General features: G+C 46.9%; 1 protein-coding gene across 1 annotated transcript in view; it reads right to left on the minus strand.

Moving 5' to 3' along the window:
* LOC126188829 (vitellogenin receptor-like) overlaps nt 1–14,312 on the minus strand; it is a 209,998-nt gene that overhangs the window by 138,389 nt on the left and 57,297 nt on the right. Inside the window, exon 8 of the mRNA XM_049930442.1 lies at nt 7,082–7,297. Coding sequence (XP_049786399.1) covers nt 7,082–7,297 — 216 coding nt within the window. The remainder of the gene's footprint in view (nt 1–7,081; nt 7,298–14,312) is intronic.

Raw genomic sequence — 14,312 nt, forward strand, 5'->3', positions numbered from 1 at the left:
GATGACTAGAGAACAAATGTAAGGATGTAGAGGCATATCTCACTAGGGGTAACATAGATACTGCCTACATATAAAATTAGAGAGACCTTCGTAGAAAAGAGAACCAATTGTATGAATATCAAGAGCTCAGATGGAAACCCAGTTCTAAGCAAAGAAGTGAAAGCAGAAAGGTGGAAAGAGTATATAGAGTATCTATAGAAGGGTGATGTACTTGAGGACAATATTATGGAAATGGAAGAGGATGTAGATGAAAATGAAATGGGAGATGTGATACTGCGGGAAGAGTTTATCAGAGCACTGAGTAGACAACTTTCCATTAGAACTACTGACAGCCTTGGAAGAGCCAGTCCTGACAAAAGCCTACCATCTGGTGAGCAAGAAGAATATAATAATTTCAATCACAAAGAAATCAGGTGTTGACAGACGTGAAAATTACTGAACTATCAGTTTAATAAGTCACGACTGCAAAATACTAACGCGAATTCTTTACAGATGAATGGAAAAACTGGTAGAAGCCAACCTCGGGGAAGATCAATTTGGATTCCATAGAAATATGGGAACACATGAGACAATACTGATCCAACAATTTATCTTAGAAAATAGATTAAGGAAAGGCAAATCTACATTTCTAGCATTTGCAGACTTAGATAATGCTTTTTAAAATGCTGACTGGAATACTCTGTCAAATTCTGAAGGTGGCAGGGGTAAAACACAGGGAGCGAAAAGCTATTTACAATTTGTACAGAAACCAGATTGCAGTTTTAAGAGCCGAGAGGCATGAAAGGGAAGCAGTGGTTGGGAAGGGAGTGAGACAGGGTTGTAGCCTCTCCCCGATGTTATTCAATCTGTATATTGAGCAAGCAGTAAAGGAAACAAAAGAAAAATTTGGAGTAGGTATTAAAATCCATAGAGAATAAATAAAAACTGAGGTTCGCCAATGACATTGTAATTATGTCAGAGACAGCAAAGGACTTGGAAGAGCAGTTGAACAGAATGGACAGTGCCTTGAAAGGAGGATATAAGATGAACATCAACAAAAGCAAAACGAGGATAATGGAATGTAGTCTAATTAAATCGGATGATGCTGAGGGTATTACATTAGGAAATGAGACAAAGTAGTAAAGGAGTTTTGCTATTTGGGGAGCAAAATAACTGATTATGGTCCAAGTAGAGAGGATATAAAATGTAAACTGGTAATGGCAAGGAAAGCGTTTCTGAAGAGGATACATTTGTTAACATCAAGTATGGATTTAAGTGTCAGGAAGACGTTTCTGAAAGTATTTGTATGTAGTGTAGCCATGTATGGAAGTGAAACATGGACGATAAATAGTTTAGACAAGAAGAGAATAGAAACTTTTGAAATGTGGTGCTACAGAAGAATGCTGAAGATTAGATGGGTAGATCACATAACTAATGAGGAGGTATTGAATAGAATTGGGGAGAAGAGGAATTTGTGAAACAACTTGATTAGAAGAAGGGATTGGTTGGTTGAACACGTTTTGAGGCATCAGGGGATCACAAATTTAGCATTGGAGGGCAGCATGGAGGGTAAAAATCGTAGAGGGACACCAAGAGATGAATACACTAAGCAGATTCAGGAGGATGTAGGTTGCAGTGGGTACTGGGAGATGATGATGATTGCACAGGATAGAGTAGCATGGAGAGCTGCATCAAACCAGTATCTGGACTGAAGACCAATAACAACAATAAGAGGGGTTGCTAAGATTCTTTCTACAGGGACTTCAAAGGTGAAGGTGAGAATGTCTGTTCTTCAGGAGACATGTAACATTATACCTCCTCTGGCTTCTCACTTAAGTACCGGCAAAGTAGGGTTCCTGGGGAAGTGGGGTGAGAAGGGTTTTCCTATCTTTGGGGCTATCTTCTTTTTCTCCTTCTACCTTAGCAACCATCTCTTTTTCCTTTCTTACTTCTCATCTGAGTACCAGTCTATCTTTCCCTCTTTCAATATCCATATACTTCTATCGCTGAAGTCCTTCTCATTCTCCGTGGTTTCCTATAACCTTCAACTTATTTGAAATAAGTAAGCTGAAGAATCGCTGCACGAACACACATCGAGATATACACAAAATTACACTTAAGACACAAACATGAAAATTATGGGCTAGAAACCAAAAGTGATGTCAGAACTGCCAAGGGTTGAAGGGCAATAAGGACATGTGTATCTGAGTAGATGCACATATTGTATGGTTGATATATGACAGTTCTGCATCGTTCCTTTTTTCTTTGTTGCTTCTCATATATTTATACAAAGGTATAAGAACACAGACTGTTCTATATCACACAAGAAAGTGTGAGAAAGGAAGGAGAGTAGAAACTAAGGAAGAACTAATGAGCATAAGCCAGGGAGGAATTAATGGTGGTGATTATTTACGAATATCAGTCAAATATTTGTTTTGATGATTTGTAGGATAGTGGGACAAGTACAGAATAAAGAAAGGTATGATATATTGAATTATATATAAATGTGAGATCTGCTGAAAGAGTAGAAGTTGAAAAGTAGTGAAGGACTCTAGGAGATCAAATAAGGTACCCAGAGGTAAGAGTGAAGTGTGAAGTAGAAATAAATTTTGCCAGGTAATATTTAGTGACAGTATACACAAAGATGTATACTAGGGCAATGAACCATGGGGCCTACTCACAAAGGATAAAGGGGGACACCCAGTTTTTATTGAATGAAGAAAAGGGCATATAGGTGGACCGAAGAGGCTGACCATTACTGTGCAGGCAGGGGCACCAAGAATGGAATTCACCTGTACCATAGAATACATGAATAAGAAAGGGGCGTACCTACCAAAACAGAAGGAGTTAGTGCATCCTTAATATCAACCCGGAAGTAAGGTATATTGTCTTGTCCGCACAATTTTCTCTCTCTCTCTCTCTCTCTCTCTCTCTCTCTCTCTCTCTCTCTCTCTCTCTAATGGTTTTTAAAACGAAGAGACACTAATGATATATGTCAAGTACAAGAAGAAAATATAGCGAAGTAGATATGAAAGTATTCTGAGAGTAAGAAATCATTTCAAAAGCAGAGAAGAAGTTCAGTATCATTTCACTAACCAGCACGAAATCTTCGGAGAAGAAGCATTGTGAAGATCGACACAGCCGTCTGCCTTGAAAAGAAGATCAGCTGCACACAATAGGTAAATCACCCGTGAGAGACATGCCGGTCTTGCACCCCTGTACCACAGTGTCTCCTGTCATCAGGAAAACCTTAGAAGGTACTATCGTGAAGTTCCACAGGTAGGCCGTGAAACTGAAGACAATAGAGGCTGGAGTAGCATCCTTAGGAAGTGAGGAAGTGAATGAAGGCCAAGGTTAACATGGGCCACTTCACGGAGCCAAGGTGGTGAAGGGTTCACACCCACCGGGAAAGTTGCAGATAGTGTGAATTCAAGCCGCTGTAGAAAGTGCAAAAAGTGGACTCCAGGAGGTAACAGAAGAAGATGCACCCCACACCGACAATCAAAGAAATCATCAAATAATGAGGCATAGGATGTGTGGCCAAACATGGCAGACAAACAGCATGCATACCTGTTGAGGAGGAAGTCATGGCAGTAGGACAGTGGTAGTTCAGCAGCTTCAGCATACAGACTCTGAACCGGGCTGGTGTAAAATGCGCCCATGGCCAAACAGATGTCATGATGGTGGATAGTGTTGAGATGTCGTAAGAGGGATGGACATGCAAATGCATATACAAAGCACACAGTCAAGTTTTGAACGGACAAGGGACTGGCACAAACGTAGGGGGGGGGGGGGGGGGGGGGTGTTCAATCGGCACCCCAAGAAGTACCATTGAGGAACCCAAAACAGTTTCCTATTGAGCATGAGCCCCAGGACTTTTATAGTTTCAACGAACAGAAGGGCAACAGGCACAAGATGTAAAGATGGTGGGAGAAACCACTTGCATCGGCAGAAATTCATGCAGATGGTTTTGTCAGTGGAAAAGCGGAAGCCGCTGTCGATGTTCTAGGAGTAAAGATGATCAAGACACCACTGAAGACACTGCTCAGTGAGACAGGTCTGTGGAGAACTGCAGTAAATGGCAAAATTGTCAACAAAAAGGGAGCGAGAGATGCCCGACATGAGATGGGCCACTATAGGGTTAATGGTGATAGCAAAGAGGATTGAACCCTGACTCCTAGATATAGGTGTCAAACAAAGCAGAACCCACATGAGCTTTTAAAAATGCCTGAAGTAAACAGAGCAGGCAGCCACGGAAGGCCCACGTCTATTGAGTACAGAGGATACCAGTTCAACAAGTGGAGTAGGCCTTCTCCAAATCTAAAAACACGGCCAGTTTGGGATTTCCACAGAGAACTGTTCATGACACGGGTTGACAAAGTAACAAGATAGTCAACTGCAGAATGCCGCACTCAAAATTCACACTGTGCATTTGTCAGTAAATTGTGAGACTTAAGCCACCATACCAGCTGGGCATGAATCATACGTTCCATCACCTTGCAAATACAGCTGGTAAGAGAGATTGGGTGGTAGCTAGAAGGAAGGTGGTTGTCCTTACCAGACTTAGGTATGGATATGATGGCGGCTTCACGCCAGTGTCTGGGAAATGTGCCCTCTGCCCAAATAAGGTTGTACTTACTAAGCAGAAAGTGCTTGCCCACAAGAGAAAGGTGACGCAACATCTGAATGTGGATGACATCTGGCCCTGGGGTGGAGAATTGGGATGAACTGAGAGCATGATCTAGCTCCCTCATAGTGAAGCAGCATTGTAGCACTCACAAGTCTGAGAAGGGAAGGGTATTGCCTGAGCCGTCTCTGCTCGATTCCTATGGAGGAAGGCAGGGTGATAGTGGAAAGAGCTTGAAACTTCTGCAAAATGGTGGCCCAAGCTGTAAGAGATAGGTATAAGATCCACGATAACATCGTCTGCTACTGTCAGGTTGGAAATTGGGGAATGGATTATGGTCCCAGAGAGCCATCAGAGGTTGACCTGCACGACAGAGGAAGGGGTGGAACCGTTACAAGAAATAGCGAATGAAGTCCAGCTAGCTCGTTTGCTACCCTCAAGAATGCAATGACACTTTGCACACATCTGTTTATAGTGAATACAGTTTGCCATCGTAAGATGACGATTAAAAACATGGAGATTACGTCTACACTGGAGTACTCGTGTCCCTCCCAGCCTACCAGTTGTGTAGCTGGTGGCTTTGCCCCTCGAGGCTAGAGTGACAGGTTGTTGCGCAGCTGGACGGAGGGATGGTAATGCTACCTTGGCACTGGGCTGAATTTGAGGTTGCATGTCTGCATGGCAATGTCCTTCACTGAGCAAAGGGTAACAAGAACAGAACTATAGGTGCCCGATGGGAGAACACAGGGTTTGTGACTAATCAGCAACTTGCAAGTGACTGGGTAAGGCACTTTTTCTCATTAAGACACACAAGACAATCCTGAGAGGAGGCAGCATGACTGCCATTGCAGTTGATACTGCGGTTAGAAGAAAGTAGACAATCTCCCTCATGTGCATCCCTACCGCCAGTTACACATTTTGCCGGGTGTCGACAAGACGACTTAGTGTGGTTCAAACGATGACAATGGTAGCAGCACATCAAGTTCGTTATGTACGGACGGACTGTGATAATTTCATGGCCTGCTTTGATCTTCCACGACAGCACCACTCTATCAAATGTGAGAATAAGAGTGCGGGTGGACACTAAGAAGGGATCTATCTTTTTCATTACACGATGGATGGCAATGACACTCTGATCAGAGAGCTAAAACTGGATTTTGGGCTCGGTTAGACCATTGAGCAGCTTTGTACAAATTACACCACGGGAAGAATTCCAAGTTCTATGGGCCATGACATGAACAGGGTAGCTGTGGAGAATCGAGGCAGCAAGCAGTAGTTATGTTTGAAAATCAGAAGTAGGCTCCAAAAGTGATGTGCCAATCTGTAAAGGAAAGCAGGATTTCACAGGGCTGCCAACTGCATCAACACTTTCTGAATAGTAACCTGATGGTCCACGGCGAAGGACTGACCGTCTTCAGTACGCGAGACCACAAGGAACTGTGGTTCAGCAGGAAGGGTCTTTGAATCATTAGCCTCATTACGTTTATGTTTTGTGGATGTCAACTGAAGACGATTGACTCATTGCGAGGAAATCCCCACTATTGCCAGCATATCCGATGGCGCGCTCCATCTGACTGGGGCCCCCTTCACGAGGGGGCACACCGGCCTTAGGCGATTGTTCACACCTCAAGTCACACCTCCTGAACACGTGACAGAGGGACCAATCGGTAGTTTAGGAAGATTGCAGCTCGGGCAATGATCCTCCCTGGACCTGGCTTGTACCAGGGGATACTCGTGAACTCTACCTGTCGACCTGGGGCTGGGAATTACACGTTACCCAGTCACCGTTACACATCAGATGCATGGGCCTGCCTTCAGGAATGCACAGGGAGGAAGAAGAAAAAGAGGAAACTCAAATGCTAAAGCAGAGGAACGAGAGAAGGGAAACAAAGAAAGGAAAAGGGAGCAAAATGCAAAGATGAGAGTGTTCTTATGTCAGTGATACACAATGCAGAACATTCCCAATAACATCACAGACATGTTCCCCAAGGGAGGGGAAAAAGAATAGCAAGAGAACAGGCATGCAGCATAGAATGGACAAAATGGTGCAAAGGCTGCGGCCCGTTGTAGCCAAGCAGGAACCCACCAAAGAGTGGCGAGCCCCTGGGGGGCGCCTATGGGCAGAGGATGACAATGTGGCCAGTCAGTACTGTTGGGCCTTCAAGCCTGTGCAGACCGAGTTTAGTTGTTTTAGTATACACCTCGTATTAACTACATCAGAACATGAATGCGAAGTAATTTTAGACTGAAATGCAGTAATACAACCAACAAGTAAGACTTGCAACATCTTTTACTTCACCGCAGCCTCAGAATTTCATGCAATTTGGCACATATACGTTCACATTTTGCTTAATGTCCTTAAGGACCCTTTCATTTAGAATCTGGGCTGGAATTCAGTTCCCTTTTAAGTATTTTTCCAAAATCCTCCACATCACTGAGAATCTCATCAACAAACATAAGGATAAACCCACTTGCCTGAAGACACGAGCACATCAGTAATTGAACCGTCATCGTTGCTCTGGACGATGGCCGCCTCTCCGTTGCGGACGCTCGTCCAGTAGACATTCAGCCCGTCGTAAGCCACTCCTGCCACATGCTGCAGCCCACCTGCCACCAACTTGTACACCTCACTCCGCACGAAATACACCCGAACTTCAGTCTTCCTCGAGAACAGCAAGACAGCTTCTCCTTCTGCACCCAACAGCAAGAAATGGCAGAATTATTGCTCAAAATATTATAATATTGTCTACAAAGCATAGTTATTTTACTACTGCTCAGAATAATCTGCACATACTTTTTCCTGAATTTAAGGACGAAAAAACTGGCATGTGTTGAAGTAATTGTGACAAGACTGGTATTGCTCCACCAACAAAAGATCCTATTATACTGTCGTGTTGTGACCTCAGTCTGACATGTTAGGCGCATATTACAAGTGAAGAAGAGAACATCGGAAACTGCAGCAGGTTCAAATGGCTCTGAGCACTATGGGACCCAACTGCTGTGGTCATCAGTCCCCTAGAACTTAGAACTACTTAAACCTAACTAACCTAAGGACATCACACACACCCATGCCCGAGGCAGGATTCGAACCTGCGACCGTAGCAGCAGCGCGGCTCCGGACTGGAGCACCTAGAACCGCATGGCCACCGCGGCCGGCAAACGGCAGCAGGAAGAAAGTACAATGTGGGGGGGAAATGGGGGTAACGACCTGCCATTTTGCAGCCAAAAAGCAAAATGAATATATGTGTGTGTGTTGGATTAAAAGAAGGGGAAAAGAACCAAACTACGAGGTCCCTTGTTCCGAATGAAACACTGCCACAACTCTGAGAATAAAATAAACGAGACTGACAACTCAAAACGGAATGAAAGGGAAAAAAAAAAATCATAAAAACGATGACGAAGAGCAACAAACATGTAAATGGACAAAAGGGGACCAAAAAACCACAGAAATGGGATGTAGAGACTAAAACAACAAAGCAGATTACTGTGGCTGGCTGACCATGAGAATAAAAAAGGAGAAGCCATCAACTCTGCAACACATTAAAACCTACACTCTAGAAGCACTAGGGTGGAGGACACAGAGGGACAAAGGACATGCACTAAAACTTAGATCAAGTGATAAAACCCACCCACATGAATAAAACATGAAACTACAACAGCCAATGAGGCATTGTTAGACAAAATTAGTGGCAACGAGTCCGGTAACCCAAGATTCTGTCGCCGCGCATTCAAAGTGGGACAGTGCACCAGAATATGGGCCACTGTCGACCAGGCACCGCACCGACACTCAAGCGGTTCTTCGCGGAGCTGGAGGTAACCGTGGGTCGCCCAAGCGGAGCCAATGCGGAGCCCAGCAGAGGACAACTGCTTCCCTGCGAGAGGCCCGATTGGAAGACTTCCACACATTCATGGCCTCTTTAATGACACACGGTTTGTTGTGTGTACTGTTCTGCCATTCCGTCTCCCAAAGCCGAAAAACCCTACAGTGTTAAGTCAGAACGCAGGTCAGGTTCAGTGATGCTCATCTCCAGAAGAGGTTTCCGTGTGGCCTGTTAGCCCAGCCTGTCAGCAAATTCATTGCCTGGGATGCTGACGTGTCCTGGGGTCCACACAAACACCACTGAATGATGAGATTGGTCCAGGGCATAGATAGACTCCTGGATGGACGCTATCAAAGGATGATGAGGGTAGCACTGGTTGATAGCCTGTCAGCTGCTCAAGGAGTCAGTACACAGAAAAAACTATTCTCTGGGGCATGAACGGATATACTGAAGTGACAAGAGATGGCCACCAGCTCTGCAGTGAATACACTGCAGCCATTGGGCAAGGAATGCTGTTACAAATGGCTACTGTAGACATAGACAAAGCCAAAATGACCATCAGCCATCAGGCTGTCTGTGTAAAACACTTCAGAGCCCCAGAACATGTCAGAAATCAAGAGGAATTGACAGTGGAGAGCGGCAGGAGTAACTGACTCTTTAGGGTCATGCAAAATGTCCAGACGAATCTGCAGCCTAGGTGTACACCATGGAGGTGTATGCAGATGGACCTGGATGGGAGGTGGTAAAGGGAAGGACTCTTACTTCAGACAGAATGGATCACACACGAATCGCAATCGTTAGCCCTGACCTGGTCCGTCGATGTGGGAGATAAACTGCCACGGGTGGTAAAAGGAGACTGTAATTCGGATGCTCGGGAGAAATACAAATGTGTGCAGCATAACTGGCGAGCAGTTGTGCACGTCGGGTCTGCAATGGAGGGACTCCGGCCTCCAATTGGACACTGGTCACCTACTCGTTCTAAAAGCACCCGCCACTAGGCGAACGCCACAATATAGCACTGGCTCGAGTACACGCAATGCTCAAGGCGCTGCTGAACCATAAACCAGACTCTCAAGGTGGGCTTGAACAAGGGCTCTGTAGAGCTGCAGCAGAGTAGAGCGATCTGCACCCCAGTTGGTGTTGCTCAGGCAGCAGAAGACATTGAGGTGCTTCCAGCACTTCCACTTAAGCTGACAAAGGTGAGGTAACCAAGTCAATAGGGGGTCGAAAACCAGTTCTACGAATCGATAAGTCTCCACTACAGTTAGTGGATCGTCATGAAAGTAAAGTTCTGGTTCCGGATGAAAGGTACAACACTGACAGAAGTGCATGACACACGACTTAGCGGCCAAAAACTGGAAGCCGTGGGCAAGAGCCCATGACTGCACCTTGTGGATGGCTCCCTGTACGAGCCGCTCAGCAACACCACTACTGGTGGAGCAGTACGAAATGCAGAAGTCGTCTGCATACAGGGAGGTTAAGATGGACAGTCCTACAGCTGCTGCTAGACCATTAATAGATGCTAAAAATAGTGATACACTCAACACAGAGCCCTGCGGGACCCCATTCTCCTGGATATGGAGGAGAACTATGGGAGGCACTAACTTGGACGCGGAAAGTATGGAGTGACAGGAAATTCTGAATAAAAATTGGGAGTGGGCCCAGGTGACTCCACCCGTATAATGTGGCAAGGTATGATGTTGTCAGGTGGTGTCACACGCTTTGCATGGATCAAAAAACATGGCAACAAGGTGTTGGCATCTGGAAAAGGCTGTTTGGATGGCAGACTTGAGGGACACAAGATTATCAGTGGTGGAGCGCCCCTGGCAGAAGCCACCCCGACATGGAGCCAGTAGGCCATTTGACTCCAGGACCCAACCCAACCACTGACACACCATACGATCCAGCAGCTTACAGACAACATTGGTGAGGCTGATAGCTATCCACATCAAGCAGATTTTTACCGGGTCTGAGCACTGGAATGATGGTGCTCTCTCGCCATTGCAATGAAAAGATGCCATCGCACCATATCCAGTTGAAGATGAAGAAATGGCACTTGTCAGATGAGAGATGTTTAATCATCTGACTGTGGATCCAATCCGGCCCACGAGCTGTGTCGGGGCAATGTGCAAGTGCGCTGAGGAGCTCCCACTCCGTAAATGGGGTGTTCTAGGGTTCATTGTGGCATATAGTGAACGAGAGGACTTTTCTTTCCACCTGCTGTTTGAGGGTGAGAAAGGCTGGGAGGGGGTGGCGGGGGTGGGGGGTGGAGGGGCGTAGTTCTCTGATGCAGAAGCTCGAGCATAGTGCTCGGCAATCGCATTTGTACATAGCACACCATTGATGGTAATGCCAGGGACATCTTTTCGGGTCTGGTACCCAAAAAGACATCTGATCTTCGTACAGACTTAGGAAGGTGATGCATGGCACCCAATGGTCGACACATACCTCTCCCAACACTCCTGTTTCCATTCTTTTATAAATTGGTGTACACGGGCACAGTGCTGTTTGAAGGCTATCAGATGCTCTAGGGAACAGTGCCACTTACATCGCTGTAGAGCTTGTCGATGCTCTGCAATTGCCTCAGCGACTTCTAGCGACCATCAATGGACTTTTTGCCAGGGCGTCGTAAGGACTGTGGGATCGCATTTTCTGCCACAGAAATAATTGTGGTAGGCACCTGCTCAACCATCACATCAACGTTACCATGTGGAGGAGAGTCAATGTTGACATCAGAGGTGAAAGTTTCCCAGTCCGCCTCGTTTAAAGCCCATCGGGGCAGTCGTCTGTGGGCTTGACGGCAGGACAGTGAGAGAAAGATGGGAAAGTGGTCAGTAACACACAGGTTGTCATGTGTTCTCCAGTGGATAGGTGGGAGAAGTCCTGGGATGCAAATTGATAAATCAATGGCTGAGTAATTACCACGAGCCACACTAAAATGTGTGGCGGCCCCAGTACTTAAGAGGCAGAGGTCGAGTCGTGACAGTAAAGTTTCGACACCTCTGTCTCGGCCACTAAGCACGGTGCCACCCCACAGGGGTTATGGGCATTAAAATATCCCAGAAATAGGAAAGGTTTAGAGAGTTGATCAATCAGTGCAGCTAATACGTTCAGAGGTACTGCACTATCTGGAAGAAGATCTACATTGCAGACATTTCATGCGTAGTCTGTATTCTGGCAGCCACAGCTTCAAAAGAGGTTTGAAGGGGCACAGTTTCACTACAGACCGAGTTTAGGACAAACGCGAACTCCACTCGACATACTATTGTAGTAGCTACGGTGCCTGTGATATCCCTTGTAGCCTTGGAGGGCAGTGGTCCTCATTGCTGGGAACCAGGTTTCCTGGAGAGCAATGCAGAAAGCAGGTATAAAGCTTAACAGTCACCATAGCTCAGCCAGGCGGTGGAAAAATCCACCGCAATTCTACTGGAGGATGACTTCATGAGACTGGGAAGGTATGGAACATTCAATGAGGCAGTTTATGCCTCAGGGTCACCTGCTGCCACCGACTTTTTGCCCAAGCAGTCTCTACCCATTGTGTCCGAGGGTTCGGCAAGCTCCACGTCCTCAGCAGACACTAGAGCCTCCACCCCATCCTCAGATGCAGAGCTTGTAGGTGGCGGTGGTGTGGGTGCCACCCCAATTTCCTTGTTCTGTGGGTCTTCTTTTTAGATTTCTCATGCTATTCCTTGGGTTTCCCTGGCTGGGAGGACTTCACTGATTTAGTCCCAGGACTGAGGATGAACATGAAGCCCTATGATCAGCTGCTTTTGGGCTCTTCAGCCACTGGCGGGTGTCATCTTTCCCATCAGCAGAAATCTGGAAAAAGCGTAACCCAAAGGACCCCTTCCTAGTGAGAGGAGCTGAAGAAGACCTACTCTTCTCTGACTCAGAAGTGGGGGACTGAAATCCCCGATGTTTGTGGTGTGGGAGCAACAGGGAGGGAAGCACCCCCCACCATCAAGGGGGCAGATGTAGTCACCCGATTCTGAGAGGCGACAGGAATTCGAGGAACTGACGGGGTGACAACTGTTCTCTTAGCAGTAGCGTATGAGAGGGTCATAGCCACAGGATGTAGGCATTCAAATTTCCTCTTAGCTTCAGTGTAGGTCAGTCAGTCCAGTGTCTTATATTCCACGATTTTCCTCTCTCTGTAAAATCCTGCAGTCTGGCAAGCAAGGTGAATGATGCTCTCCACAGCTGAAACAGATGAGAGGCAGGGCACATGGAGTATTGGGATGTGATTTTTGTTTGTTTGTTTGGGGTTTAAGGGCGCTCAACTACTGAGGTCATTAGCGCCCAGTCACAATTGTTAGAGCACATAGAATCTACTAAAACTCAAGGGGGGGGGGGGGGGGGGGGACACCAGAAAGTTCTTACAAAGATGCAGATAAAATAAGTGAAAAAGTTAGATGTCTTTGGACAATCCAGTCAAAGTAATGAAACGAAGAATACGAGCAGCTGCTCAAGCGTCATCCGCTAAAATATCCTGTAAAGTAGATGGCAGAGACAGGACAACACGAGATTGACTAAAACGGGGACACAACAATAAAACATGGCACACTGTTAATGCATGACCACAAGGGCACTGCGGGGCTGGGTCACCGGAGAGCAGGTAGCGGTGGCTAAACCAGCAATGCCCAATCCGCAACCTGGTCAGAAGGACCTCTTCTCGCCGAGATGGTCGGGAGGAGGTTGTCCAAGCAGTTGGGAACGGTTTTACTACCCGGAGCTTGTTTCCTTGAAGTGAAGACCAAGTATCCCACCACAAGGACACAAGCCTCTTACAAACAACCCCACTAACGTCAGATGACGGGACACAATGGGAGGCCGGCCGAGGCAGGAGGACGGCAGCCTTGGCTGCAGCATCAGCAGCCTCATTCCCAGGCACTCCTACATGGCTGGGACCCCACAGAAAGCTGACAGGAGAGCCACCCTCAGCAAAAGAATGGAGGGACTGCTGGATCCGTTGCACCAAGGGATGGACCGGATATGGAGCTCCAAGGCTCTGAAGAGCACTGAGTGAATCAGAGCAGAGTACACATACGATGAATGGCGGTGGCGGCGGGCATACTGAACGGCCTGATGGAGAGCAAAAAGCTCAGCCATAAAGCTGGAATATTGGTCGAGGAGCCAGTATTTAAAGGTGACGGCCCCGACGACAAAGGCACAGGTGACACCATCGTCAGTTTTGGAGCCATCAGTGTAAATAAAGGTGTGACTGGCAAGTCGCGCACGAAGTTCGACAAACCGTGAGCAATACACTGCAGCCGGAGTACCCTCCTTCGGGAGCGAGCTGAGGTCGAGATAAACATGAACTGGAGCCTGGAGCCAAGGTGGCGTCGGGCTCTCACCCTCTCTGAAGGTGGTAGGGAGGGCAAAATCCAATTGTCGAAGCAGGCGACAAAAACGGACTCCAGGGGGCAGCAGGGCAGACACATACAACCCATATTGACGGTCGAGAGAATCAGCGAAGGACTGATAAGAGGGGTGGTCGGGCATTGACAACAGCCGGCAGGCATACCAACAAAGCAGGACGTCACGCCGGTAGGTCAATGGTAATTCGGCAGCTTCAGCATAAAGACTCTCGACGGGACTAGTGTAGAAAGCTCCAGTCGCAAGACGTAACCCCCTATGGTGGATAGAGTTGAGACGGCGTAAGAGGGATGGCCGAGCAGACGAGTAGACGAGGCTCCCATAATCCAGCTTTGATCGGACTATGGACCGATACAAGCGAAGCAGGACAGTGCGATCCGCTCCCCAAGATGAACCACTAAGAACTTTGTTGGTCTCCGCACGTCTCTTATTTGGCTGCCCGTTGTACATGTTCCCTTAATGTCCTCAAAGTTTTCTGTCCAGTGTGAGCCCTAGGAACTTAGTTGTTT

This window comes from Schistocerca cancellata, chromosome 5 (assembly GCF_023864275.1).
Source record: "Schistocerca cancellata isolate TAMUIC-IGC-003103 chromosome 5, iqSchCanc2.1, whole genome shotgun sequence".
Lineage (NCBI taxonomy): Eukaryota > Metazoa > Arthropoda > Insecta > Orthoptera > Acrididae > Schistocerca > Schistocerca cancellata.